The sequence below is a fragment of the Sinocyclocheilus rhinocerous genome, unplaced genomic scaffold (assembly GCF_001515625.1).
Source record: "Sinocyclocheilus rhinocerous isolate Xijiao unplaced genomic scaffold, SAMN03320098_v1.1 scaffold222, whole genome shotgun sequence".
Lineage (NCBI taxonomy): Eukaryota > Metazoa > Chordata > Actinopteri > Cypriniformes > Cyprinidae > Sinocyclocheilus > Sinocyclocheilus rhinocerous.
The window spans coordinates 496346-524107 of record NW_015625652.1 but is presented as its reverse complement, the minus strand read 5'-3'; the positions used below and the strand labels follow the sequence as shown (position 1 = coordinate 524107).

Below are 27762 nucleotides of genomic sequence, written 5' to 3'. Positions count from 1 at the left end.
AAAAGCCTCATTCGTATCAGTGAGAAGGTCTAGATCAGGGCTCTCAAACCACATAATATATAATTAGAAATGATTTTAAATAATGTATTCATTTTAAAACTGTAGATAGAGTTTGAGACCCCTGGGCTACAAAAAAGTTCTTCCATTGAGGTGAGATGCAATGAAGGTGGTCTTCTATTCCAATAGGATTAACCTTGGTGCCACTTTTGAAGGCCTAGATGATAACAGGAGACTAATATGACATAATTAGATCACTTGTTCTCGTACAGACATGGGAATAAGGACAGACGGTGGGAATCTGATGAAACCCAATGCAAGAGGGGCAAAATAAGTCTAAACAGAACATTAGAGGAAGCTGAAATTGCCTACTCTGCTGCAAACTGTTGCTTGAGATTTATGTTTGTCCTTTTTTTCCACTTGGCTTTCAGTGTGGTTTTCAAGTCAAGTGCATGTTGAGTTGAATCATCAAGCTTTAGGGGTGATCTAATCCTGAAAGACTTGTGGCAGGAATGCCTCTCTGCTGTGGTCTGGATGAAACAAAAAAAACAATAAAGCAAATTATACTGTGGACATTCGAGCCAGTGTCATATGCAAGCAGCTGCGAACCACGTTGGCCAGGGCTGTTGAAAGTTTAAACATGTAACAGTAACTTCTTTTTCTACTAAAAATCGACTTTTAATCCTGTATGGCAGTGCCTTGTAAACAAGGGGTAAATTTGGTAGCCGGTCCTGAGGTCACAGTAACCAATGCATAGTATTTGGCAGCCATCTGCGGTGCAAAAGGGATGCCCATGCTTGGGGAGTGCTAAATCCGGCCACATTTTTCCATTTCTCGTACTGAAAGTGCCTCGCTGAAAGAGCCTGTCCTGTCTGACCTGCTTTGTTTATGGTGAGCACATCATGTGGTTGACTTTCTCACACCCAAAAATGTCATTTTGCTGCGCCAGTGGGTACAACAAGCCCTCTGGGTTTTTCTTAAGGACCTTGGAGCATCTATTTGCAGCTTCATGCAAGAGAGGAAGCTACATACAAATTTATTTAGATACTTAACTGTAAGTTTACCCGTTTTCACCAGCTTTGTGACTTCTTTGGAAGTCTCAGAACCATAAAATGTCTGTGCAATCATTGCATTCAGTCCAGTGTTTAGCCGGTGAAAAAGAAATTCAGATTCTATTACAGAAGTGCAAACCAAAATTCAAAGACTTGCCAAAATACATGGAGACAGACAACGGGGTAAAACAAGGGTAAACAATGGCAGTGTTTTTACAAGATGGAGGAATTTGATGGAATGTTTGGGTTTCAGTTGATCCAACTAACCTTGCAAAGATTCTTCTCGACAGGTAAGCTAAACTTCAAGTATTCTTAATATGTTCGACCTTTGATTGAAAGTAACGTAATTTCACCTGTTCACTTTTATAGACCTGTTATAGCTGTGTTTGTGATGTTTGAGTTGGGGGAAGGCTTAATGCGCAAAATGGGTGTTTTTGCAAAGGTTGTCTGAAAACATGCTTTATTTTTGTAGTTCGGCTAAGTGACACTGATAGCTCAAAAATGGCATATTCCACCTTTAAAATTGTATAAATGTCATTGCATTAGCATGTCATTCCATCAAACTAAGTGACTAAATAAATAAATAAATGACAGTAATTTACATAAAAACATATTGTGGTTGTCAAACATTAGTGGTTAAAAGTTCAATTGGTTGGAAAGTCATTCTAAAAGCGGATGAGAAAAAGTCTAACATCAATTGTTTACAGATGTCACTTGGTTTGATGTTTTGTTTTTAAATGCAATGATATTCATTCATTTTAAGTGTGGCAAAAAACAGTCGTTTTTTTTGTAGACCACTATAATCATAACAAAAATGACAACTATTAAAGTCTCTATAAATGTTCAGTATATTAAATTCAACTTTACAAGAGCCATCTAAATTCTCGATGACCAAACTGACCTATAAAACTCTCTGGGTTAAGGATAGGTGCACCACTTACACAGTCTGGCAAATCGAATTCTCTGGTGTGAGAGAAAGGCTAACGGCAACTGTTCTTTTGCAGGTCCCAAATGGCATCACTTTAACTGCAGCCCATTCTTTCCCAGACGGCACAGGACTCATTACCTCATTGGAAGGACATATTGTGGAATTGCGTTGATTCTTTAACTACATTTGGGTACCAATTTAGGCAGCTAAAGTCCTTTCGTGTGGCTGAGGTCCACCTCGGTCCCATTGGATTATCAAAACTACCCATAAAACTCAGAAGCTTAGGAAGGTTTCGAACAGACTTACTAAAATGCCCATTTAAAATAGTGACAAAGTGGGAATACTTACAACAACAGAACAATAGGAACAGATTTTACAACACCAGGGACGATAAAACATAGTATAAATTTGGATGAAACAATTATCCTTGACATGGGGGCTCTCATGTGGCACATATACTAGTCCTGGATGAACTGTGATACTTGAACTACACATCTAGGATATTGGCAATCAGAAAGCTCTAAAAAGGGTTTCCATATGAGTAAAGAGAGAACAGGGAACTTCACATGCGGACAAACAGGAGGTCATCTGGGGCCAATATCTTTTATTCAGTGGAAGGCTGCTTACTAACATAGGCTATCAATCATGTGAAAGATATTTCATAAAGTCATGAAGTCAGCATTAAAACTCCCAGCCCAGCCTCCATGAGGAGAAGTATCAGTAAGCTGGTAAGTACCTTGATGGCTGCTGTAAAGATTATGGTTGAAAATAGTATCTGCTTGCAAGTTTTATCCTAATTCTCAGTCTGGAACCTTTTCATGTATCTGCTTATGCATCCGTGAGAAAGAGGGCGTGGGGGGTTTCGTTGTGGTGACACGGAAAGTCTTAAAATGTAAAAGGAGAAAAGGAGGGTTCAAGATGGATGAGGAAGAGGGCTTTCACTTGACAACCTGTGGAAAAACTGATGGTACCATCGCACCATTTCTCTCTACATTCAGAGTCTTTTTTCTAGCATTTATTCATCCTTCATCCTTCCCACACTTTCTTTTTATCTGGTTAGTTTCAGTGGTAGGCTGCAGCAGTGTTTGGGAGCAACTAACCAACAGCAGAGAGGCTACTAATTTATGTCATATTTTATCGCACACACAGTCAAACAATCAGGTAATGATTAAACACACTCTCCAATTAAGTTTCTCTCAAATAACACCATGAAGACCGATTTATTTTAGCAAGTCGCTTCATTGGATGGTTCATTCTAACAAACTGGAACTCCCTGCTGTTTTACATGTTAATTTTTTTTCAATGTAGCAATAAAAACTATAATCCAGCTTTTTGTTACAGTTTTTTAATGAGTTATATAATTGCGTTTTGCTTGTTTGTTCGTTTGTTTCATTTAATTGCATTTACTGCAAATTTAGGTGTATTAATAAACTAGGTATGATGTTGTTAAACTACTTGATACCCTAATGTGTTTTTGTGCTAAAGAAATTCTGCTCTTAAAGGGATAGTTCACCCAAAATTGAAATATCTGTCTTAATTTCCTCACCCTCATGTTGTTCTAAACCTGTATGAGTTATTATTTTATTATTATTTATGTACTATCATAGTATTTATTAGTAATTTGAATTTGCTTTTATTTTTTGTATATTCCGTTTTCCTTTTAATTTTAAGTTTTAGTCATTCTGTTATGTGCTTTTGTTATTTTTACTACTTTTTTTTTATTTGTTCTATTTATTATTTCAATTTTAGTAATTTTAGCACTAAAACTTATTTCAGTTAGTTGCCAGGGCAACATTTCTAGTTTTTAAAGTTTTTCATGTAATATTTATATTTTATTTCATTTCAACTTTATTTAAATTATCAAAATTATTTTAATAGTTTTAATTAACAATAAAACACTGCTATGGAACTAAAATAAATAAATAAATAAAAATACTGTGATGAACGACACCCATTGACTTTCTTTGGGTCCACTTTATATTAAGTGGCCTTAACTACTATGTACATACATTTAAATTAATCATTTGATGCAATGCACTTATTTTGTGCATACATGTTTTTACATTGTACTTTAAATATTTTATATTTTAAAAATACCTGCATCTAATTACATCTGAAATAATTTCTGTAATTACATTTATAATTACACTGTTGACCCATCCCTTACACTTTAACCCACCCTTAATGCTACCCATACCACCAAACCTGTCCCTAACCTTACCTGTATCCCACCTCAATAGCAGGAAAATTGTTTTGCAATACAATATGAACACAATAAGTACATTTTACTTATTTTTGATGTTAGTACATAGTAGTTAAGGCCACTTAATATAAAGTGGGACCAAAGAAAGTCATTGACATAAATGTGAGTAAATGATGACAGAATTTAAATTTTGGGGTGAACTATCCCTTTAAGTCAATTATACAGTCTTATAAATATATATTTAAAGGGGTCATATGATGCGATTTTAAGTTTGCCTTTCTCTTTGGAGTGTTTGTGAATAGATAAGTATGTACAGTATGTCGAAAATAATGTGTTTTTTGAACCTTAAAGGGGTCATATGATGTTGCTAAAAAGAGTAGGTATGTGGGGGCGTGTTCGAACGAGCCGTTTTAGGTAGGTGTGGCTGACTCTTAACTTTTATAAAGAATATCTCTTTGGATTTGAGACTTTAGTCTTTGCAACTTTACAGATCTTCTTTATGCACCAAGAGCTTGTAACACTCCAAAGAGAAAGGAAAAATTGAAATCGCATCATATGACCCCTTTAAATATATAAAATATATCATTTAATTTACAAGCAGCTTTGCTTGGCAACAAAGTAAGCTTGGTCTCCATGTAGGTTCAGAACATCATCTAACAGAAGAGAAAAACAAGTCTAGCCTTCCTTCTACTCATTCGAGATGCTTGGGTCACGCACATGATGCTCGCCAGAGGTAGGTCAGAGCGTTCAATCTGGTGAGAGGATTTCAAAAGCGAGCGACCACACCCCACGGCTCCAGCGGAAGAGTCTGCACTGATGTAGCGCAAACCTGTCTCCTCTTTGCCTTTGTTTTCACTCAGGCCCGACGATTCTGCAAAGCATTCTTAAACGAGATAGGATCACACACACACTTAGGGTCTAATGATAAGCAGCTGCTGCTTAAGTGATTTCAGAGCTTGTGTTTTAAAAACATGGTCAACTCCAATGTAATCCACCGTTCCACGCTCTTGGAAGAGCATAGTTGCACTGAAAACCTGGACAAGAGAGAAAACGGAGAGACTTTGAATGGCTGTCGTGTGTTCGAAATTGTTCCCAGTGACCCGACGATTAGTTCTTGCACTAACCCTGATAGAACATCCCATTATGACTGACAGACATGAAGAGCTTAGCGAAGACGACAGAAAAAGCATAACTTAAGGAGGAGGGTCAAATGCGAAGCTGGATTACAAAGTCATGACTGAAACAGCGATCACATCAAAGTAGGCTTTGAGCGGAGATTTGATGCTACGTGACAATGTGAGGTTTTGTTCTAGGAGAAGTTCTCCATGAAAGGAATCCAGATTAACTGGTCACATATCAGTATCATTTAAAATCAAAATTCACCCAGGACAGTGAATGGTTGGAGGACACAGTCTCAGAAAACAACATGTCTTTTTCCTTCCTCCACAGCTGAAGAACTTACAAAATGTAGGTTGATGAATTTGATTAGCGGTCGAGAATGGGAAAACTCTGTAATGCTAAGTAGCCTCGACTGGTACACCCAGTTTATGGTAAATGAGGCATTTAAATGTTTCCCCTCCTCCTCTTTTGATAAAATTGGCAGATAAATCTGTATCAAGTTTGTTGAGTGAGAAAGGACGCATTTTTATACAAGGGTGTCTGTACAGCATCTGGGTTTATTAGCATTGTAGGTCCTGACACACTCCTCTGAGGTTTTAAGTCTGTCTGTCAGAAGTTTGGCTTAACAATCCAAAGAGTTAGAGTTTTGTTTTCACATGAAACACAAAGCCAACACCTCAGGCTTTTCACTTAACCTCAAAGGTCCAGAGTGTCTCAGGCCTGGCGCAAATGTTAAAATAAGGTTATAAAATACAGGGCATGGAAGGAAAGCGATACACAATTCCAATAGGACTATTATATTGCTCTTTGCAGACAAATATAAGAATTTTGTTTTTCTATTTTGCTATTGTTTCTAGGCATGGGTGACATCCAACAGCTAACTAGTCAGTTGATGAAATCGTATAAACGTCCTCCTGTGTTTATTTAGAGAAATCACATACACATAGACTACACATCAACACAATGTTACAACGTAGATGATACAGCTAGAACTGCTGGATGCTGTTGTCTGGCACATTTAATTTTTATATGGCACCATGTCCTCTTTGTGTGTCTGAATGACTAGTTGATTTTGGAAATGTGTAGTTTTGCACATCCCTAATTTTTGCTTTCACAATGCAATGTAAGTTTGCGAAGAGTTATGTTTTAAGGCACTCACATGATCTAAGTATGTCAGAAAGCCTTTAAACCACTAATGGCACATGGAAAATGCTGGGGGAAAAGGTCAATATGCAAAGTCATAACTTTCCAAATTAACAGATTTGTCAGGTCACTCAAAACAAACTTACAAGCTACAATAAGCGTTTTGCACATCAAATATATGGCAGTATTCCTTCACTTAAAGTATTCACAGTACGTGACCACATAAACAGATTTTTACAGAGCTAAGCTCTCACTCAAATCCATGCTAAACCAGCATGTCTGTGCATTAGCATCTACAAAATAGGCAGTGTGTGTGTATGTGAGAGGGAAAGTGTAGGATCTTACTGGAGCACATGTTGATCTCTGTCCCACGCACACCATAGTAGCCTGACGGACAGGCATGGAGACACTCGCCATACTGCCTCATCCTCTCCCTCCTCAGGAACAGGAAGAGCTTGGGTTGGCAGTTCATACACCCGTTGTCCTTGGAACACACCGAGCAGCCTTTACAGATGGGATAAGCTCCATAGCTAGCTGCAATGAAGCAAGACACAAAACAGATACTTTTACCAGCTAATAACACCAAGTAACATCTTGACTTGCCAACACTCTTCATTTCTTTACCACATGTCACTTGCTATTTCAGTAAAACATTGGTGATAATTGATCACAAAGTAAAAATAAAATACTGCATTCAGCTATTTATGTGCATATACTGTAAAAGAAACGAAGTGCTAAAATGTAATTAAGATGCAAGTTTACTGACTTCATCGCATTTGTTGTAAAATATATGCATTTTAATAACTTACAGTAGAAACTGTCAGATTGTCTGTATTTGCCCTTGCATGCAATCTGTTTTCCATTCTAATATGCAATAGTTAAACACTGACACTTGTATGCAAATGTGTATTGAACAGTAAACCAATACAAATGCAAAAAAAATTCTGAAGCTTTCCTAAGAGTTTGGTGGAAAATGCTGAAATACATGAAGACTGCATCCCATATGAATTTAATATTAAATGCTAGTTTGTTTGCTTAAATACAGGACTATTGGCAACTCTAATCTTGACCTACTGTAGTAAGGATACACAGAATGTACAACGCAAAAGCACATTTTTACCCAAAACAACTTACTGTACACTTTCACTTACTGAGGTTAAGTGCCTCGCTCAAGGGAACATGGTGATAGCTCATGACTTGTGTCTTGCAACCGAACCAGCAACGTTAAGTTGTAAACCACTACACCACAGAGCAAGCTAACTGCAAAGTGCTTTGTTGAACGGTTAAACGTGTGCCGCTATAGAACTGTCACAGACATTTTCATTGACACATAAAACTTTCACTGACTACAGAAACTGTCATTACTGTGACACTAGCGGGGCCTATTGAGCAGCACAGTGATATGATTCAATGCTCAACTCCTGTATGTAGAGTTCAGGCAGCCGCTGAAAGCCCAAAACCGCATTGACTCTGAGCAGGATCATGTTGCTGGTAGAAGACAAAAGAGCCAGTAACGACCATACCGTTTCACAATAAAGGTCTCTTAATGTAAGTTCCTTAGCGTCCTCTTTACAGGAAAATGTCCTTGGGCGCACACAATAGCTGCAAACCAGAGATATTGCTATTGATTGAAGCCAAGTTTTAAATATCACAAACCGAGATAGAGTAACAGTCCGAACTGGATGACCCACCACAATGCTTTATAAAATATCATGCACTTCGCTGACCTTTTTCCCCATTCCCTTTTTCCCCATAATTTTTTCTTCAGTCTGAATAAATAATTGAGAATGCAATTTCAGCATGGCTTCTAAAAAAATTATTTTTTTCATGTAATAAGTGCCATTTATAAACATTTTCCATAAAATTATACAAGATAAATCTTCGAGAGAGATGGACAAACCATACAAGAGGAGTAAAGGTTGCTATTTAACACAGTTCTTAACATTCTCGTCTTTATCATTGTGTCTCAATCCGCTTCTTAACCGAGCAATTTCTAGTCAATGTCTCATTGTACTTAAAAGTTTGCTCCCTGGAAATTCCCAGAATGCACCTTAAAATCAGTAAGCACTGGCAGCTCCCTGTTCCCTTAATGCAAATATTGTCGTGTTTATGTCAATGTTCAGGTGAACGAGGTCCTTCCTAGTGCCCAAAACTGTATTAATGATATACTTGGGGGCGAAATGAGAAACAACCTCATGCTTTAATGCTAATGTACCATTTCAAATTTTCAAATTTGATAAAGGCCTGAAAATCTTACTTAAAAACAACTGACTGCTTGAGATCAGAGCCCTAAATATGTGATGACAGACATGCAGTAACCAGATTCTGTTTTATACAAAATACAATTACTTTTTTATCTGTTGTAGTGGAGGTAGTTCTTTAAAAAAAATCAGTGATGTCAAATTATAAAAATACGTTTTTAATCATCAGACAACATTTATGTTATTTATATGCCACAAAGGCAGTACTGTGCTATACACAGTAAAATTTACATTGTAACAATGTAATGTTGCCAATCATCTGGTCTGCAAAAAAAGCCCAAGAACTGATTAGGATGTCTACATCAAGAAGAAATACGTACAGTATTTGTTTTTTATTTTTTGTATGTAGAGTATCATGCTGTTTTCATGGTAACAAAAAATAGACAACTTTATTGTGTAGCTTGTTTCATGCCACGTGACCTCAGTGTTTTTGTGATGAGGAAATGATCTGGACACATTTTTTCCCAAACCACACGTAAAGACATATGGTATACAGTTTGAACATGTTTATAGAAACCTGACATTCACCGTAAATTGGTAAAAATCTCCTTGACTCAGCCCACACACTTCAGACCTGATTGCGATCGTAGTGCAGAGAACGGGCGGAAACTGGGACTGGCGTGAGGTTGGAATATCAAAAAGCTGAGAACTATCAGAGTGTTTCCCTTATTGAATTTCCCTAATTGAGGGTGGTATGGCAATATCACAAACCGTTTCCCCTGTTCCTTAATCATAGGGGCGTTATTTCTTTCATCCCACTGTCAGAGCTGTTTCAGCAAAGCCTTGCGGCAGTTAAATGATTTCTTTAACTGCTGCTGTCAACATGAGTTTAAACAACATTATCGACCTTGAATGATCGAATCAGCGCATCGATCGCCCGGCACGATCATGCCGTTTCCCTCGTTGCCTTGCGTTTGGTTGTTATCAACTATATTGCATGACATTCAGACCTGTATTGATGGGATTGTGCTCTCACTGGTCTAGCAATTATCAATGGAAAGAATAAGAGACGTAAGACGTTTTTTACCTCATTCGAGATTTTTGGATCAGCAGCATGTCTGAGGACGGCTTTCCCAGATCTGACCACAGGCATGTCAAAAAGGAAGCTGGGATCTGGTGCGTCTAGGGCAAGGGTGTCCAAGAGCCACCCTTGAGGGCCCAGTGCTTCCACATTTTACGGAAATCTTTTTACCGCCAGCTGATTTATACCTGAAGCTATGACTGGAGTCTTCCATTCCGCATCGTATTTTCATCAATTCATGGAGGGGATCAAATTCAAGCTCTAAGCCAGAAAATATGATGGCTTTCCAATATCACTGTCAAATTGGGTTTTAAAGAGACACTGGGTCCCAAGAGGGGAAACAAACAAGAAATAGTGCCTCAGTGGGACCCTATTCATATTCTGCATTCAACTCTATTTATACTTAAACTTGAGCTAAATAGTTAAAGTTATGCCAAAATTATTATGTGGCATTTATGCGTCTTATTTGTGCAGCGATTTGCCCTCGTCGTTTAAATGAAAAAAGTCATCCAAGAAAAAACGAACGATCCAAGTGGCTTTCATACATGTAAACAACATCTCCGGCTATGTTTTTAAGTTACTCTAGAACACTAATTATCTAAGTGTGTCGGTCTGGCAGAATTTTGAGTTCTATGTAAATTACAGTGGATAAGCCAAATTTGGCTGCTAAGAGTGCTTTTTGTTCCAAGAATCATACCAGCATGAGCTTTAAACTTTACCATAAGTCTGTCATGTTAACCTGCTGAAGTGTAACTTACGCTGGCAAGCATGTATTACGGAACTAAAGAAGAATTATTTCTTGTTGATTTTTTTTTTAAAAGAAAGAGGAACAAATTTCTTGTTATAGCATAGCACAAATCCACCCCTAAATTCAGGCTTACACTCATAGTCTCGATTTCTCACCCAAATTTCAATTTGTGTATCATTATTAATAATCCAATTAAAGGAAAGGATAATATCCCTTCAGCAAACTAATACAAACAGACGTTAAAGGAATACTTCACTCGAAAATGAAATTTCTGTACGCCTTTCTTTCACAACATTGGACCTCACCGACTTTTAATGTACGCACAAAAAAATGCAGAGACATTTTTCAAAATATCTCCATTTGTGTTCCACTGAGGAACAAAAGTCATACAACTTTCAAACAATGAGGGTAAATCAAAAATGTTTCGGTGAACTATGCATTTAAGTAGACTGTTGATATGCGTATTAGATGTGCACATCAATGGCAGACAATTTACTGAACTTAATATACACAATTGATCATTAAAATGTGTAAATTATCAAATAATTATTATAGGTCAAGGCAAATTAAAGCACATTTTCAATATACGTAAAAAATAAGAATCAAAATCACAACTTGTGAAGAAAACAACAACAGTTAACATACTTTGCTGAAACTGATGCATGCAATTATTAATAATAATAATGCTGAAATACAAATTCTGCAGCAAGAACTTTCCTCATTTAACTGGAGCATTTGTCAACCTCTGTTGCAAGTGCATGTAGGTACAGTAATATGAGATGGCCTGTGTAACACATTGTATATTATAATGGATTATTACATTTCATAATCGATGTAATTATGTAGCTTTACACCCATATTCAGTAATAAAATAGGTTGCAAATGCATTTTGACCTGACAACCTGTGCACTCTTTGAACTGCCCTTTCCCATAACAAAGCGAAAGAGTTTACACTGAGAGCGCGGGACAAATGTTTCACAAAACCAAAATATGCAAGTGCCTTCTTTCATCATGCATTAAACGATCCATCTACAACCTAATCAACTGTTTTTACAAAGGCCTTGTCCTCTTTGAACATCTTTGCTAAAGACACCACAACAACTCCAGTTTACTGCAGTCTGATCAGAAGACAACACAATTTCTGCAAATTGTCTAGTGTGTGACATTGTTTTGTGTAAAAGAGCCAACAAACAGTTCGGTCATACGGTCTCCACCACGGTCAGCCAAGCATGAGGTTATATGAAGGAACTCAAAAGCAGCAGTACAAATGGATTAGAGGTGAATGTCTTGATTTGTCCTTCCTCATTTGAAGATGTTATTTTGTTCTTAGCTGTGTTTTCATTTCTTTACCTCATTCTCTCAATTGTTCGCCACACTGTTCTGGGCACTTACTTTTCTCTCTCATCTATAATCGGCACATCACTGTTGACATCATCTCTCAGGAACATCAAATGACAGGTAAGGCATCCATCTGCTGACAAATATTCATCTGCGGACAATAGTGCAATGAAATGTAACTTAAAAGGAGTGAAATATCTGTCCAACAATAATCTGTGCTAGTTTCACTGTGCCCAGTTTCTGTGGGGAGACTGTGGTTTATTCAGGTAAACGCAAAAATTATTGGTCCTTCATTCATGCGAATCACAAGCTCATAACACAACATATGACGGCATTGTTGGAGTGTGTTGCCTTCATTCAGCTTTGGCTGGCTTTGTTTTGAATCCTGATCAACAGTAATTACAGTGTGAGTGAGATCCAACAGAAAAAAAAAAAAAACTCTCTAAGGTATGTTTAAAGACTCTCAAACAACCGTGACGTTCATCGCCTTGGGCCAGCAGAGCTGGGAAGAAATGGCAAACCCCCACCTCAAACAAACACTGCCAACAACTTCCAGTGATCTCTCTTTCTCACACTAACAAATGCCTATGACATCATCCCATGACATCATCCCCTGTCCCTACAATCTCGATGATATCATGCGTCATATGATATGTCAAGATTCAAAAGCTGTAAAAAGTTTAAAAAAAAAAAAACTCTGAAAGGGGAAGAAGAAACCATGAAGAATCATTGTATCTGCAACACTGAGGCTAATTTGATGTCCGCCCAACTAGTGAGAATTGTTTGACAAATAGAAGATTATTCTCTGTACCTCTTCGCACATGGCATTACACTACTACTAAGTTAAGTGAAAGTGGGATCATTTACAGTCTGATTCTTCTTAATATTACACATAGATTTACAAATGATTTACATGACATTGTTACAATGTACTCAAAGATTTTGAGGTCTTAGCTTGGTGTTTTAAAGTTGAAGGCACCAACTGAAATTGCAAAATTAATGATTTGTTGAGCCATAAGTTGACATGTCAGACCACTCGAATAAACAAGAGGAATGAATCTCTTGCTTATAGTTTCAATGCATGGGATAGCTTTTTTTAATTATTATTATTTAATGTTAAAAATGTTACACACTTTACTTTTTATTTTAGTATTATTTATATATTATTATAATATTTAGGCTATTAATATTTTAAATTAGCTTTATTTTTATATTTTCAGTTTTTATTTTGATTTTACTATTACTAATTTTATATGCTTTTGTCATTTTTATTCGTTTTTTTTTATTTTTTTTAATATATCTATTTAGCTTTCTTTTATTTTTTATTTCAGCTGTTGTCATTTTAGTACTTCAACTTCAATTTTGTTTCAGGTAGTTGCCAAGACTACATTTCTACAATTGTTTTTCAGTTTATGTTTCTTCTAATATCTATATTTTAATTTATTTCAGCTTTATTTCAATTAGCAAAAAATATTTGTAAAAATTTTAGTTAACAATAACAACACTGCTTTAAACCACCAATCAAAATCCACCACACTGATCTATCAGAGCACAAAGTAATAAAATACGACCCAGTATACTAAGACCATTCAAAGTTCAAAGTTGTTATTGAGCAATAAGCGTCACATTACTGGGAATGAAGTCAGTCTTCATCGCCTGGATCGTTTTGAAATTCTGTCATTATTTACTCATTGTGCCATTCCAAACCTGTATGAACCTTCTTCAGTGGAACACAAAAGGAGATGTTAGGCTGAATGACAGCCTCAGTCACAATTCACTATTCAACTGTAATCTCCACTTGTGGAAGGAAGAAAGCCATATGGCTTTGGAACAACATAAGGGTAAGTATTTTTGGGTGAACCATGCATTTAGAATCAGAAACGCTTGTCTCTTATAATGGAAAAGAAACTGGGAGTATGCAATAAAACTTTCAGATCATCCACTCCCAGTGCCAGTCCCCACATTGTTCCACATGGTTGAAGACAGTACATGGAAAACTGCATCAATCCGCCCGCATTTGTTGCATGTGACTTTATTTGTCATGGTCATGGGTATGGAAATCACACTTTGCTGAAGATTAATACACCAGAGCCAGAATGGTGGTATATGGCAAGAGTACGTTTTGCTCTACAGGCACATTTCTCCTCCAATTTAGCAGAAAATATGCTGGACTTCACCTCCGACTAGTTTGCAGCTGGAAATAGTCAGGATTTAGACATCCATGTCCCCCCACCCCCCACCCAACTCCAGTTTACTTTAACAGATTGTACTGTATGCATATGTTTACAATTTAGGGCAATCCCATTACTTATAATGATTCTGCACCATGTGTCTGAGCAAACACATTTGTTTCACTGCACTGGCTTATTAGCTTAGTGAGAGTGTTCCTGTGATACAGGCCTGGGAGACATGGCAAGCACCGATAGGTTTGTTGATTGGATCACTGCGATTGAATCGGTGGACTTGATATCCAAACATACCTTGTAAGCTCGGGCAGCTGGTACTGGTGTTAGTGTTTGCTTGCAGTTGGCGCAGGACAAAAAGGGATTCAGAGGACCTGAGGGCAAACCTGCTGACGTGTATGCTAATACCCTGGCATGGCTTTTTAGTCCGCAGAGAGATTGTAGAGCACACACACACATGGACTGATTATTGTTGACTTGTCTTACTCATTCAAGTAGTAATAAATATGTTTTTTTAAGGTAGCCAATAATTTAAACTCTGTCTCTAACACTGAGCTATAGTGTTTCCTCATTGATAAAACATTTATTAATTTATTTACTTGATTAAAACTTAAAGTTTGGTGTTCATAACCAAAAGGTTCACACACACACATGGACTGATTATTGTTGACTTGTCTTACTCATTCAAGTAGTAATAAATATGTTTTTTTAAGGTAGCCAATAATTTAAACTCTGTCTCTAACACTGAGCTATAGTGTTTCCTCATTGATAAAACATTTATTAATTTATTTACTTGATTAAAAGTCTTTAAAGTTTGGTGTTCATAACCAAAAGGTTGCTGGTTCTATCCCTGCGAGGGGTGATACATGAGAAAAAGAGTTTAAAGAAACAGATTTAAAAAAGGAATAAATTAATTAATTAATAATAGATAACATTTTGAAAAGTAGGTTACAAAGACACACTTAATTGTGCATAAGAATTTATATATAATATATATATATTCTACAAATCTTTGTTTATCTTTGTAATCCTAATCAAAAAAGTAATATAGTTAAACAATAATAAATAAAATAAAATAAAATAAAATAAGGCATATTTTCTTGTTGGATATCCTGTTTAACTCTGAATTATATAACATTAATGGGTAGTGAAAAGTGATTCACATTCAATTCAAGTAGGCTGCAATTAAGTATGAAAGAGTTGCCATATTGTAAAGTCCATTTGAAAATTCCCATTAAAAACGAATACAATGTAAAAATACAATGAATAGTTGTTCATATGCTGCAAGCCTACCCAGACACCTTTTGAAACTGCCTTTAGCTCTCAAAGGAACAATGGGTGTTTTGAATGAGAGGTGAAATAGCACTTTGCCTGCTATGCATCTCGTAAACACAAAAAAGACTGCTTTATGTGTGGACCAAAGATGTGCAGGTGCTGTAAGGTACAAAAGGCAATCTGTCATGACGGGCTATGTGTGAGAAGATATGTTTTATGTTTCTGCACAGCTCACTATTTTTTTGGAATGGAATTTGGAAATCAGCAACTTTTTCCACTCCATGAATTCTTCTCAGAGTGAGATGTTCTGTTATGTTCTCAGGTCTGTAGAGAAGAGGTGAGGTGTGGGTCTGAGAAAAGAAAGATAAAAGAAAGATATACACCAAAAAAAGACGAGAATGCACCTTGAATATGAACTGAATTGTATTATTTTCTTCTTCCTCTGGCATCATTAATTAGTTAATGATTATATTTACATTTATTAAAATGAATTAATTTATATTAAACTCTTTAATTTATGCTTTTAAAAGAACTTAAAATGATAGCAGTGTAAAGAAAGTGGTACAGAAGCAAAGACAGGGGGTGGTGGTGGAGAGGGTGGCAAGTGGAACGGCTAAAATTAGCACACCTGTTGGTAATTTATCACACATAAACCTCACACCTAATTTTCACACCTGTGGCACAATGGGTTCCGAATCCCGCAATTCAGTCACACATGCTGTTCTACACACATGCTAAGGAGTTAGCAGTGAGTTCCCTGCATGGAGAAAGAGCAACGTCACGGCCAAAGATCAGAGAAACAGCGTGTCTGGGATTTTTTCACACCATTGAGCATTAGTGGACCTAACGAGACCCTCCTTTTCCACCTGCCAGTGATCCAATCTCATGCCACTTCATAATAATACCACCATAATCCTACAATCCAATACAAAGTAATGCAAGAGTGATGATTCACCCAAAAATAAACATTCCGTCATTTACTGACTCTTATGTCATTCCAAATCTGTATGACTTACTTTCTTCTGTGAAACACAAAAGAAGATATGTTGAAGAACTTTGGGGTCCAACCAACATTGACTTTCATGGGGAAAAAACTAAATCCACAGACATTTAAAAAAATATTTCCTTTGGCGTTTGAAAAAAAAAAAAAAAGTCAGGAAAGTCATACAAGTTTAGAAGAACATGAGGGTAAATTACAGAATTTTTTTGAGTGAACTATCCCTTTAAGATCAAAGGTATTGCCCAGGTTAAGGCTAGATGGGAGACAGCTGTGGCTACTGGGCATGCATACATCAATATAGTGTAATTTTTGTCACATGGTACAACAATAATTACTATTTTTGCATTATTGTAAGGTGTAGGTTTAGGGTTGTGGTAGGTGTAGATGATAATAAACACAATCTAATAGGTAGAAAATTAAATTTCATTGTTAGTTTCCAGTCGGAGAACGATCCCTTCTAGCCACAACCCATTGCCCATGATGCACTTTACCACCACTGACACAGGAAGTAGAACTACATTCATTTTCAGATGAAAAAATCTACACTTAGGAAGTAGTTCTCAAGGGGGCCTAGGGGGCCTTGGAAAATGTTCAAGGGGCCCTCAAGATGCCTTAAAATTATTTCAAATATAACAGAACAAACACTGAAAAGCTAAAACAACTACAGCTCAAGATACGTCTTATTTTACTCTGTCAGTAACTGTTATTTGAAGAACCAGGATTCTCACAGTTCCCCAAACCTTTATGAAGAAGTTTAATTTTAAAAGTGATTTCCAGACTTGGAAAAGTAAAGTAAATTAATAAAACTCTTAACACACCATAGAATATATGTTATTCTAAAAATGCCAAGCTCTAAAATTCCTTCAAATATTGTTGGCCTTGGAGTCAAAAAGGTTGAGAACTAATGCACATGGGTGGTATTGGTGGGTTTTGGTGGGTTTCTGTGCGGTTGCCACCCACCGGTCTAAATTATATTCGGTAACACTTTATTTCGATAGTCCACTTTAGACATTCTATTAACAGTAAGTAACTTTGCAACTACATGTCAACTAGCAGTTAGTAGAGTATTAGTAGACTGTCTGCTTAATATCTTCTAACACTTTCTTTGTCAACATTTCTTTGTAGCCCTAACAGTCTACTCTGAGAGTTAGTTCTGTCAGCAAAAATATTGTCGAATCGCTTGGAAAAGTAATAGCACACCTCTTCTCAAGCTACACAGTTTGAGGAATCATTCACATTCTTAACTTGTAAGATGAATTACATGATAAGTTTAATACTAACAGTTAAGGGATTGTTCGAATCTCTGTTCGAGCATTAGTAACTGTAAACACCTCTAAACTAAGTTTAAAACTATGAATGCACATAAAACTCACCCACACATACATATACGGACACACTACCCAGCAGACCTCCCTCTAAAACTGTATTGTTTGCCTTCACGCCTGAATCTGTGCTATGCTAGGAACATGAAAGGTATTACCTCATTAACCCTTTAACGAGACCTCTTCTCCACCTCCCTGGCTAAACCCTTCCCTACCAGGCCAGATCAGAAGTGATCCATAGGGTCAAAAGTGGAGAGCACCACGGGGGTGGCAGGCAGAAACATGCCGAGGAACCTCATATGGTCCCAACCACTGAGAGGGGACTTCAAAGCCTGATGCCCAAGACTGAGTCTTCTACTCCATAAATAGCTGCAGCAGACCCTCCAAAAACTTCTATTGAGCCAATTAAGCAAAAATTCAACAGGATACCACGCAACACCCATGCCATCGACTTCAAAAACGGCACGCATATGATCAGAATAAGCCTGAAAATAAAAAAAAAACAGGTTCTACAGTTGCGGTTTCCTGCACACATGGGTGGCACAATGTATAAAATCTGCGTGTATTGTTACAAATTTGTCAAATCCCTGTGAAAACCTGGCAAGCGAGGACATGCCAGAACACTTCCAGATACAAATGAACACCAGGGCAGGGTTTTATGTAATGGCCGCTCGTCTCATCTGCTCCCCAGGGCAAAGCTTACACTAAAGAGCTCTGTGATAATCCCTCAACTTCAACCTCTTTTTGCTCTTACCAAAACAGACCTGTCTGGCAGCCAGATACATCTCAGATACGGCCCCTGTACGGCCCCGTACTCCCATAAACACGTTGGCCACATCATGCAACTTTCTCCTTTTGCCTTTGACACATGAAAGCGGTGTTGATCTCGACAAAGAAGTTTTATGCTAAAAATGTTGATTTGACAAAATGATAATGCAACATTGTAATCATTGTAAAGATAAATGAACTATATACACAACATTAACATAATATTACAACTTACACTACTGTTTGAAATCAGTGTTTTTTTGTTTAGTTTTTTTTTGGAAGAAATCTGTACTTTTATTCAGAAAGAAGACACTAAATTGATCAAAAAATCTGTCACTGTCACTTATAAAAGACTTTTATAATGTTACAAAATTTCCTATTTCAAATACATTCTGTTCCTTTAAACTTTCTATTCATAAAAGAAAAAAAATCACGGTTTCCACAGAAATATTAAGCAGCATAATGGTTATAATAATAAGCATATTAAAATGATTTCTGAATAATCATGTGATGCTGAAGACTGGAGTAATGGGCTGCTGAAAATTCAGCTTTGGCATCACAGGAATACATTACATTTTGAGATATATTAAAATAGAAAACAGTCGTTTTAAATTGTAATAATATTTCTAAATATTACTGTTTTTACTGCATTTTTGCTCAAGTAACTTCAGCCCTTGTAAGCAGATAAGAGACTTCTAGTAAAAATATAGTAAGAACCTTACCGACCCCAAACTTTTTAATGGCAATATACATTTTCACAGAAAATTAAACAAATACACAAATGAACTTGAACTATACATGCTCGTTAGAATGTGTAACTCATTTACGTAAATTACTTTGTTCGTAAAGAAATATCCAGTCTCTAAAAGAAAGTAATTGTTTATGCTGATAAACAACAGGTCTTTGATTTTTCAGAATGTTAAAGAAATTGTTTACATGGAGAAATTGTTGACAAAATGCGCTTATATACTAAGATTAAAATTGATTGAATTTTAATTGACTTGATTGAATTTGCTGACTAAATCTAAAAAAAAAAAAAAAAACACTGTAAAAAAAAATATGTGCAAAAACAAAGACAGCGAAAGATTACAATGCCAAACTAGTAGTGTCTATTACTGGAGTGTCGCCACCAAATCCATCATTAGCACATGAACATGAAAACTACATGTGACCCCTGCCTGCGGATACCTCCAACGTACCGTCCTCTCCGTGACAGCTGTTTACACAAGAGAAGACGGTGTGCTTCTGAGGTCTGGCTCTGGTTCAGATAAAATAATACACAGTTGAAGTCAGCCAAGATGTAATACAAGTGGATAACTGAGAGGATGAAAAAAGGAGGAATTTGTGAAATGTACAAGGATATTTTCTCTTTCCCTTCCTCCCTAAACTTTTCTTTACCATTCTCCCCCGCCTTTGGCCTGACCCCCTCTAAATATCTACTACTCAGTCGGTAGTTAAAGATAAATAGAAAATAAAAGGACAAAAATAGAGATATACTGAAGTCGCACAATGCATAATCTCGCCACAATTGAAGTCCTCTGTGTTCTGAAACTGAAGAGTCTGAGGAATGCGTTTCAAGGCCACATGCACATTAAAATAATAACTCAAGCTTGTGAATTTCCCCAAATTATGCGCAACAGATTATAAAGCACAAAACAGAGGTTTTCTCCCTAAGTTGTTTCCTATTTAGGTGGCACAATGCCAGACTACATAGCATGCATGCACACGAACCAGCATCACCAAAGACAACACAAAAAAAACAGACTACAATAACTGCTGCAGTACTAGACTGAAACTTCCTGTTATCACACAGCTCGTTGGAAAACTTGATTCTGATTCGTCATTCGGCAATATTTTTTTTTATAATGACCATGTAACTGTATATCATAATACAATGATTTGAACTCAAATCAATATTGAACTCCTTACATATTTAACTGCAAGTATTTAACATCAATACATAAAATTCAATAAAAAGAGAATGATATAAGACCCCTCCATTTGGGGTTGGTAAGGATTTTTTTTTTGTTTTTGAATAAAGACTTTCATGCGTACCAATGGTGTATTTATTTAATATTTTAAAATACAGTAAAAACAGAAATATTGTGAAATACTTTTGTACAATTTAAAACAACTATTTCTAATTTAATATATTTTAAAATGTAATTTATTCCCGTGATGGCAAAGCTGAATTTTTTGCAGCCATTAGTGTGACATTATCTTTCAGAAATCATTCGAATATGCTGATTTGCTGCTCAAGAAGCATTTCTTATCATTATCAATGTTGAAAACAGTTGTGCTACTTAATATTTATGTGGAAATGTGATACATTTTTCAGGATTAAAACTTAACTTAATTTCTTTATTTAAAAAAAAACAACAACAAAAAAACTTACTGACCCCAAACTTTTGAACGGTATAGTGTAAGCTTGGTAAATATTTTCCTGACATCACTGTGCACCTTATATATATATATATATATATATTAGTAAAAGGTTATTTTTTCTCTTGAGGGAACAAATACCTCAGTCTGTGAGAGAGAACTTATAAACTATTTTAGTGACGGCATGATAGTAATGAAGTAAATTGAGCATTTTATACTCCTATCCATAACAAATTCATAAGATTGACACAGAATCGCCCATTCATTTCCTATTTCCCATTGCAAAAAGCACACAGCTTATTATATAATAGAGAACAGAATGTTTTGAAGACCTTTTTGTTTAGTTCTGTTGCATTAAGCGAGGTCGCATATGACTCACGACTGATTACAGATACATGTTGGCTACTGCTCACAAACCGCTGACACTCACTTTCTCATCAACGGCTAGTGACCCTTGAGGACCTCTTCACATCTGAGATGCATGCTGAATCCTCACAGAAAGAGAGGGAGGGCGGGAGAGAGACAAAGAAAGACAATGAGCTTAGCGCCAGGGCACTATAATGACTACCATGCCTGGCCTTGATTAAAACCACACCAGGGCTTCTGGGTTCCAAAGGCAGGCAGGCAGCAGGCAGGGTGTCTACCTCCCTTCCAAGTTCTTAGAAAGTCCAGACGTCCTCGACCCAGACCCACAATGAAGACGGGCACAATGACAGGGCAAAGGGGATGAGACCCAAGCTCAATCCACGGACAAATTACAAGCGAGTGGTGTAGCTTTATTGCCCCTGACCGTCTCACTTCCGCACCATACTGAAAGCAAGGCGTGTGGATGGCTGGTTTGATGTGGTGTGGATGCGTAATTAGAGGTCCTATCAAGCGCAGGGGAACAGAGGAGGCCTGTCCATCTGTCGGGTGTTAGTGGGACGGGGAGGGGGAAATGGCAGCCCATTGCTCCCCCTTGTTGTTGTTCCAGCGATTTGTGTAGGCGTGGATGTAAATATCCATCAGAGCTGGAGACAGACCTCACACGCCTGCATATGTATGTGTGTTTCTGTCTGAGGAAGCCTCTGAAGCTCATGTTACAACAAGGCCTCGGCGATCGATTCGGACTAGGTACAATAGGAGGCCTGCACACACACACGGACCGACGTTCTCGCGAAGGGCGAACATAAATGCGGTACAGAATAGAACCTGGCAAGGCCTGGGAACACAAAGAGCCTACTCAAGGCAGTTCGATTTCTCCAACTCTTCCAAAGCACTTTGAACCACCAATTAAATTCTTCAAAATGTCCAGCACACTCAACTGACACTCCATTACCCTGTCTGTGCTCTCCCGTCCTTTCTCATATAGCTGGATCAGGATGGGAGGGTGATTCATAGGGAAGTGAATGGTACAAGACCAGCAAGGTTTCTTTACGTTCAAGCTCTGTTTCAAAATGTAGTGAACTTCCTCACTGCCTACTTATCTACATAGGCAGCTAACATTCTAGAACAGCATTCTAACTAAAACATAACCTCCAAATGATCAGTGATTTCGAACGCTCTACAGAAGGCAAGAATTTGTTAAAAACCTCTCAATTTTAATGCAACACTATGGATTCATGTGCATACAAGTATATTTACCAATCTTCTTGTTGCAAACCATTCTACAATTGGCTTCTACATGAAGGCCAAAAGCAATGCCGTCTTGTAAAATAGGCAAAAAATTTGACATCTCAGAAGGAAGCATAATCAAGATGAAAATTTTTCAGAAAAGTCATGTTGGAAATTCACTTTTGATGTCTTAAAATGCTGGCTATGGAGGAAGCTCGCTAGGTTTTGGAACAGAGCGAATATCTGTCACAGAACAGGCAAAACTATGTCCGTGACATGCACAATGTTTGTCTCACTTCATCAAGTGTCCAGATGATACCAAGTAAAACCAGTACTTGATGTAAAAGGCAATGCTTTTGAATAACACGCATGGTACAGATGTGCAAATGTACATTACGTGTTCTTGCATTCAAAACCAAAAAGACAGGGTGAAACAGAACAGAATGCAGGGGGCTACTTTCAACTGGACATGCCATCCTAAAATGGTGACAAATTGAGACAATGGAAAGGCCAAATATAAATTAAAAGGTACACAAATAAACAATTAAAAATAGCTCCGATGAAATTTAAAAATGCATTCAGTGTGAACAGCCCCTATGAATTCATATTGTTATTCAACAAACACCTTTCAATACTATTTAGTTGTGTCATTGTATGACTCAAGTTACTATTTTAAACCATTTGTTTAATGTTAAAACAACTTGTGTTATGTTTACATCTTGGAAACAAGTCCAGTATTCAACAGTTTTACTGCTCAATAACCTCAAGAGAATCAAACTCAACAGGCTTGCCATATTTAGTAGCCTTATAAGAAATGCATTAAAGTAAAATTACTTCAGGGGGCTGGCTGTTGAGGAAATAACAGAGGTGAACATATAAAAAACCTCTCCCTGGAATTTAAAAGGCACACTGGACCTTTTGTCTGTGGCACCACGGTTTTCAATCACCATCGGGAAATATGGAGCGTATTATAATACGATTCATATAATAAGTCTATTTTATTTCACATTTCCGAAAATGAACTTTTACAGTGTGGTAAATTGTAGCCTGAGAGGAAACCATCTGTTTGGCATTTAGCTTTGCCAACATATGGGATCTTCTGATGACAACGATTGAGGCCAGTGGTGAGGATCCCCATGTGTAGGTTACAATAAAAAAATAAAAAATCTATGAATGCACAATGGGTATTTCTCTGTTGCGACATGACGAATGAAGGTGTGGAAAGTGTTACAAAACCTTTCTCAGCTGCACGCATTCAATGCTCATCAGTTCTCTGCTTGGAACATGAGGCAGCACCCTGGTGACGAGGAAAGCATTTGGACACAAGACACCCGGTCTTGTGCAAAACTCTGGACCGGTTTAAATGAATTATATTAGTTAATTGAGTTAATAGTAAAGAGGATGTGGACAGTCTTTTATTACCGAACTTTTCTGTGCATTCAGACTTACAATTTCCAATGAAAAAAAGAGTGGCCCCACTTGTATCGATATAAACAAGCAGCACATTGTGCAGACAAACTCTTAAAAGATTCCAAAACGGGTTTTCGCAGTGATGCCATAAAAGAACCATTTTGGTTCCCAAAAGAACCTTTCAGTGAATAGTTCTTAAAAGGACCATTTTTTCTTAATTCATTGTAATTGTATTAGCCTACTTCCACTAAAAACAACCTTGCAATGAAAAGGTTCAATGGATGTTAAAAGCTCTTCATGGAACCATCAATGGCAATAAAAAAACTTTTATTTTTAAGAGTATACAGGATAGCTGAAAGGGGAAAGTGAGTAACAAAAAGAGAGAAGGAAGTCTCATCATATATTTGTTCCCTCAGAACACCAAAAGATTTAATCCGTCTCAGGTGATGATGCTCCAACCATCTCTAACTGATCTCCTCAAATATGCCATCCATCCCTCCCTCAGTATAAACTCTTCGTCTAATGATGTTCTCTCTCACGCACACTCAGTTCTCAGAGATTCACCAAAGTGATCATGCCACAGATCGACGGAAGGCTGCGGTGCGACAGGAGAGGGACACAGTGAGCACAACCAACTCTGTCTAACCTGCTGGAATAAAAAATCACTCCTGGCCAGGAAAATGAATGGCTGGGTGAGAGAGCTGGATGTATTTGACAAAACTAAATGAATGTCAATTCCATAGAACTTCACTTAAATTATGGATTAGAATGAAACGACATGTCACATTTTCCAAAAGAAGAGTGGCAGAATGCTATTATTATTTTCGTTAATAAAGAGACTCTGGAGTCACTCTGGAGTCACCCATCCTGTCACGCACTTCATCAGAACATTAAGTGGCATGAACATAGCAAGAGCCAACATTAACACTTACACCCATAAACCTGGGACCTTGGGTAAACTTGTACAAAGCATAGCTCTAAACAGTTCTTTTTTGTCATTAATCTTTTTTTATGTCTTCCCGAACAAATTTTAAAGACCCGATCACTGTAAAACAAAGGTCTTTTACATCCTACACTCTGCTCTTGCCGTTTCAAACTCAGACCAGGTTTTTTTTGGCATTCAGCAATGACATAGTTTACCCAAAAATGACAATTGAACCCCATTTCAATAACATAAAAATAAAAAAGGTAACTGCGACATTTTATCCCACATATTGTAAGCTTATATCTCGCAATTCTGAAGAAAAGGTCAGAACTGTGAGACGCTAACTCAGAATCTCAGATTTTTTTTTTTTCTGAATTCTGAGTTTACATCTCACAATTCTATATTAGAGTTTCTATATCACAATTATTACTTTTTCCTCCCAATTCTGTGTTGTTTATATATTTCAATTCTGAATTTAAATAAGAAAAAAAAGTCAGAAATGTGAGAAAAAAAGTAAAAACTGTAAGATACAAACTCAAAATCAGAATAGCAAACTATAAAGTCGTCTACTATAAAGTCTACTACTTTTTTTATGCCAGGGTGGAAACAATCTTTTATACTCATCATTTACTCACCCTTACATTGTTCCAAACCTGTATGCAAACAACATTGACTTTCATTGCATGAAAAATAAATGAATAAATAAAAAAAATGAAATATTGTTTAAAATATTTTTCAGAAAGAAACGCGTTTGGATTTACTCAGTTGTGAACCATATAAACTGATCATCTTGCATTTTATACTTCTTTATTAAATATTTATATGCAAAACAATTTATGAGGCATAATGGGACAGATCGCTGTGTGCTGCCAGCAGATTAAGATATAACTGTTCGATAGTGTTAAAATACAGGTGCTTTCCCCCTAATCTCTTGGGGATGAAGCTGAGGAGCTCAGTGATGGAGCTAAGCCTTTCCTCTCCTCCACTTCCCCATGGATTACCGTGACTGTGTTTCTCTGGAAACAGACTTCTATTAGTTCCATTACCATGAGCTTAATCGGACCGTTCATCAGAGCTAGCTGCTTCTTAACCTCCCGTAATGCAGAGTTTTACTTAAAGTGCAAGTAAATGGCTTGTGCACTTAGAAAGGACCAAATTCTATGTTCCTATACATACTAAAAAAAAAGTTGTTTTTGATGTTTCAGAGCGGTAGCTCTGAGGCTAAAGCATTAACACCCCTTCCGGCTTGTCAAACTAGCAAGTCATGTGTGTGAATTTGTTCTCTGGCCCGCACTGGTTTTCGTGAGCCCACAGTTTTTATGTAGTCAGCAGGTGGCATCATTAGCCAGAGAATAAAAATGAAAAGTATTACCCCTGGGCCAAGCAATGATATCATAGCAAACTCACTGACATCTGTAAAGCACTGAATGTGGGGTACAGAGGTGCTAATTTAATATGTTACTTGCTTTTGGCTTTGTTATACTCATCTGAGGAAGCCTGTGTGAATGCAATCAGCTGAAATGTAAGCAATAATGAATAAAAACAAAAGAAAAAGCCATATGTTCTTGATCAGCTTTAATGGAGTATCTGATGAGAATAAATACAGTTGTGAGGCGGTTAAGACAAAGTCTTGTAAAACTGTTCAAGAGGATTGACCGTGTTGCTGGGGTGAGGTGGGATTGTAGATTGCACACGAGCATGCCAGAAAAGACTGCACATAAAGCTGTCTCAAGTACACTGAGGGCAAGAAAACCATTTCAGCATTTTAGACTCAATTGAACAGCAATACAGCCCTCAGTAAGTATGATAAATATAGAAATTAAGCAAATCTAAAGCTTGGCGGGATTTCAAAACGTCACTCTCTGCAACAACCCCGTACACACACACACACATTTCTGTCCACAGGTTCAAACTCAAAGTTCGAGTTCACTGCACCTCCAAGGCATATTTTACAAATGCGTCCAATTTACACATACACTACACAGGATCCCGCTCACCTCCAGATGCACTTTTGCCACCATTTTCCCCATTAAACTCCTCCAATCCCCCTGAAAATGCTTAACTCGTCTGCCTCTGCCAACAAGTTTGATCCTATTAAGAAAATTATATTACGTAGTATTTGAAATCGCAAATCTTGTAGAAAAACATGAGGCTGAAAACTTGTGTGTGCCAGTTCCCAACAGTGTCTGGCTGATTATTTGCAGATGGGAGCAGAGGTTTCCCCTGGCATGCCATGCATGTGATTAAATCTATGAATGCCTCCCAATTTACATATCTGCGGATTTAAGAGCGCATATCAGTTATTTGAAATCGCAAATCTTGTAGAAAAACATGAGGCTGAAAACTTGTGTGTGCCAGTTCCCAACAGTGTCTGGCTGATTATTTGCAGATGGAGCAGAGGTTTCCCCTGGCATGCCATGCATGCGATTAAATCTATGAATGCCTCCCAATTTACATATCTGCGGATTTAAGAGCGCATATCAGCCGTGGTGTCAGCAAGTGTCTTTATTTGGGCTCAAGTTCAATTGGGAGGCGGTTGTCCTGTCACATGCAATGAATGACTGATGTTCAAGGGTTTGAGGCTTTGGGGAGGGATGGAGAAGTTTGAAATGTTTGACTTTCAGCCCCCTTGTGTCCATATGCATTGGTTAAGCAAGGCAACCCTCATATTTACTGATGGGTTAAATCCATGCGGCTCTTAAGAGTGGATTGTTATACTTGCACCAGTTGTTCAAAGCTTAATCAGTGTCTGTCTGAGAGATCAATTAAAAGCGGCTTAGGGCAAAAGGAGGGTCAGTGCATTTGAAAAGGGAAAAGGAAAGCTCTATTCATCAAATGGCAACCAGACAGAGCTGCACTGTGAGGATCATCTGATCAACATTTAGTAGTTACTTGAGAATGAATTTTCCAGATTCTTTAAGATTATTCATACAGTAAATTGATGTTCTCCAAAACAAGACATGTGAACTCACCAACCTATCCGAATCATAATGAGATTTGACATTATACAATCAAGGCTTTAGTAAAGTGTGCGAACTATTCAATGACTTTTACGGTTTTTGAGTGTGGACTTTTTAAAAGAACGTCAGTCATT

General features: G+C 37.3%; 1 protein-coding gene across 1 annotated transcript in view; it reads right to left on the bottom strand.

Annotated features, from left to right (window-relative positions):
- The window catches only part of LOC107705839 (R-spondin-2-like), a 58385-nt gene that overhangs the window by 28626 nt on the left and 1997 nt on the right, over nt 1-27762 (bottom strand). Inside the window, exon 2 of the mRNA XM_016509335.1 lies at nt 6788-6976. Within this exon, the coding sequence (XP_016364821.1) occupies nt 6788-6976 (189 nt within the window). The remainder of the gene's footprint in view (nt 1-6787; nt 6977-27762) is intronic.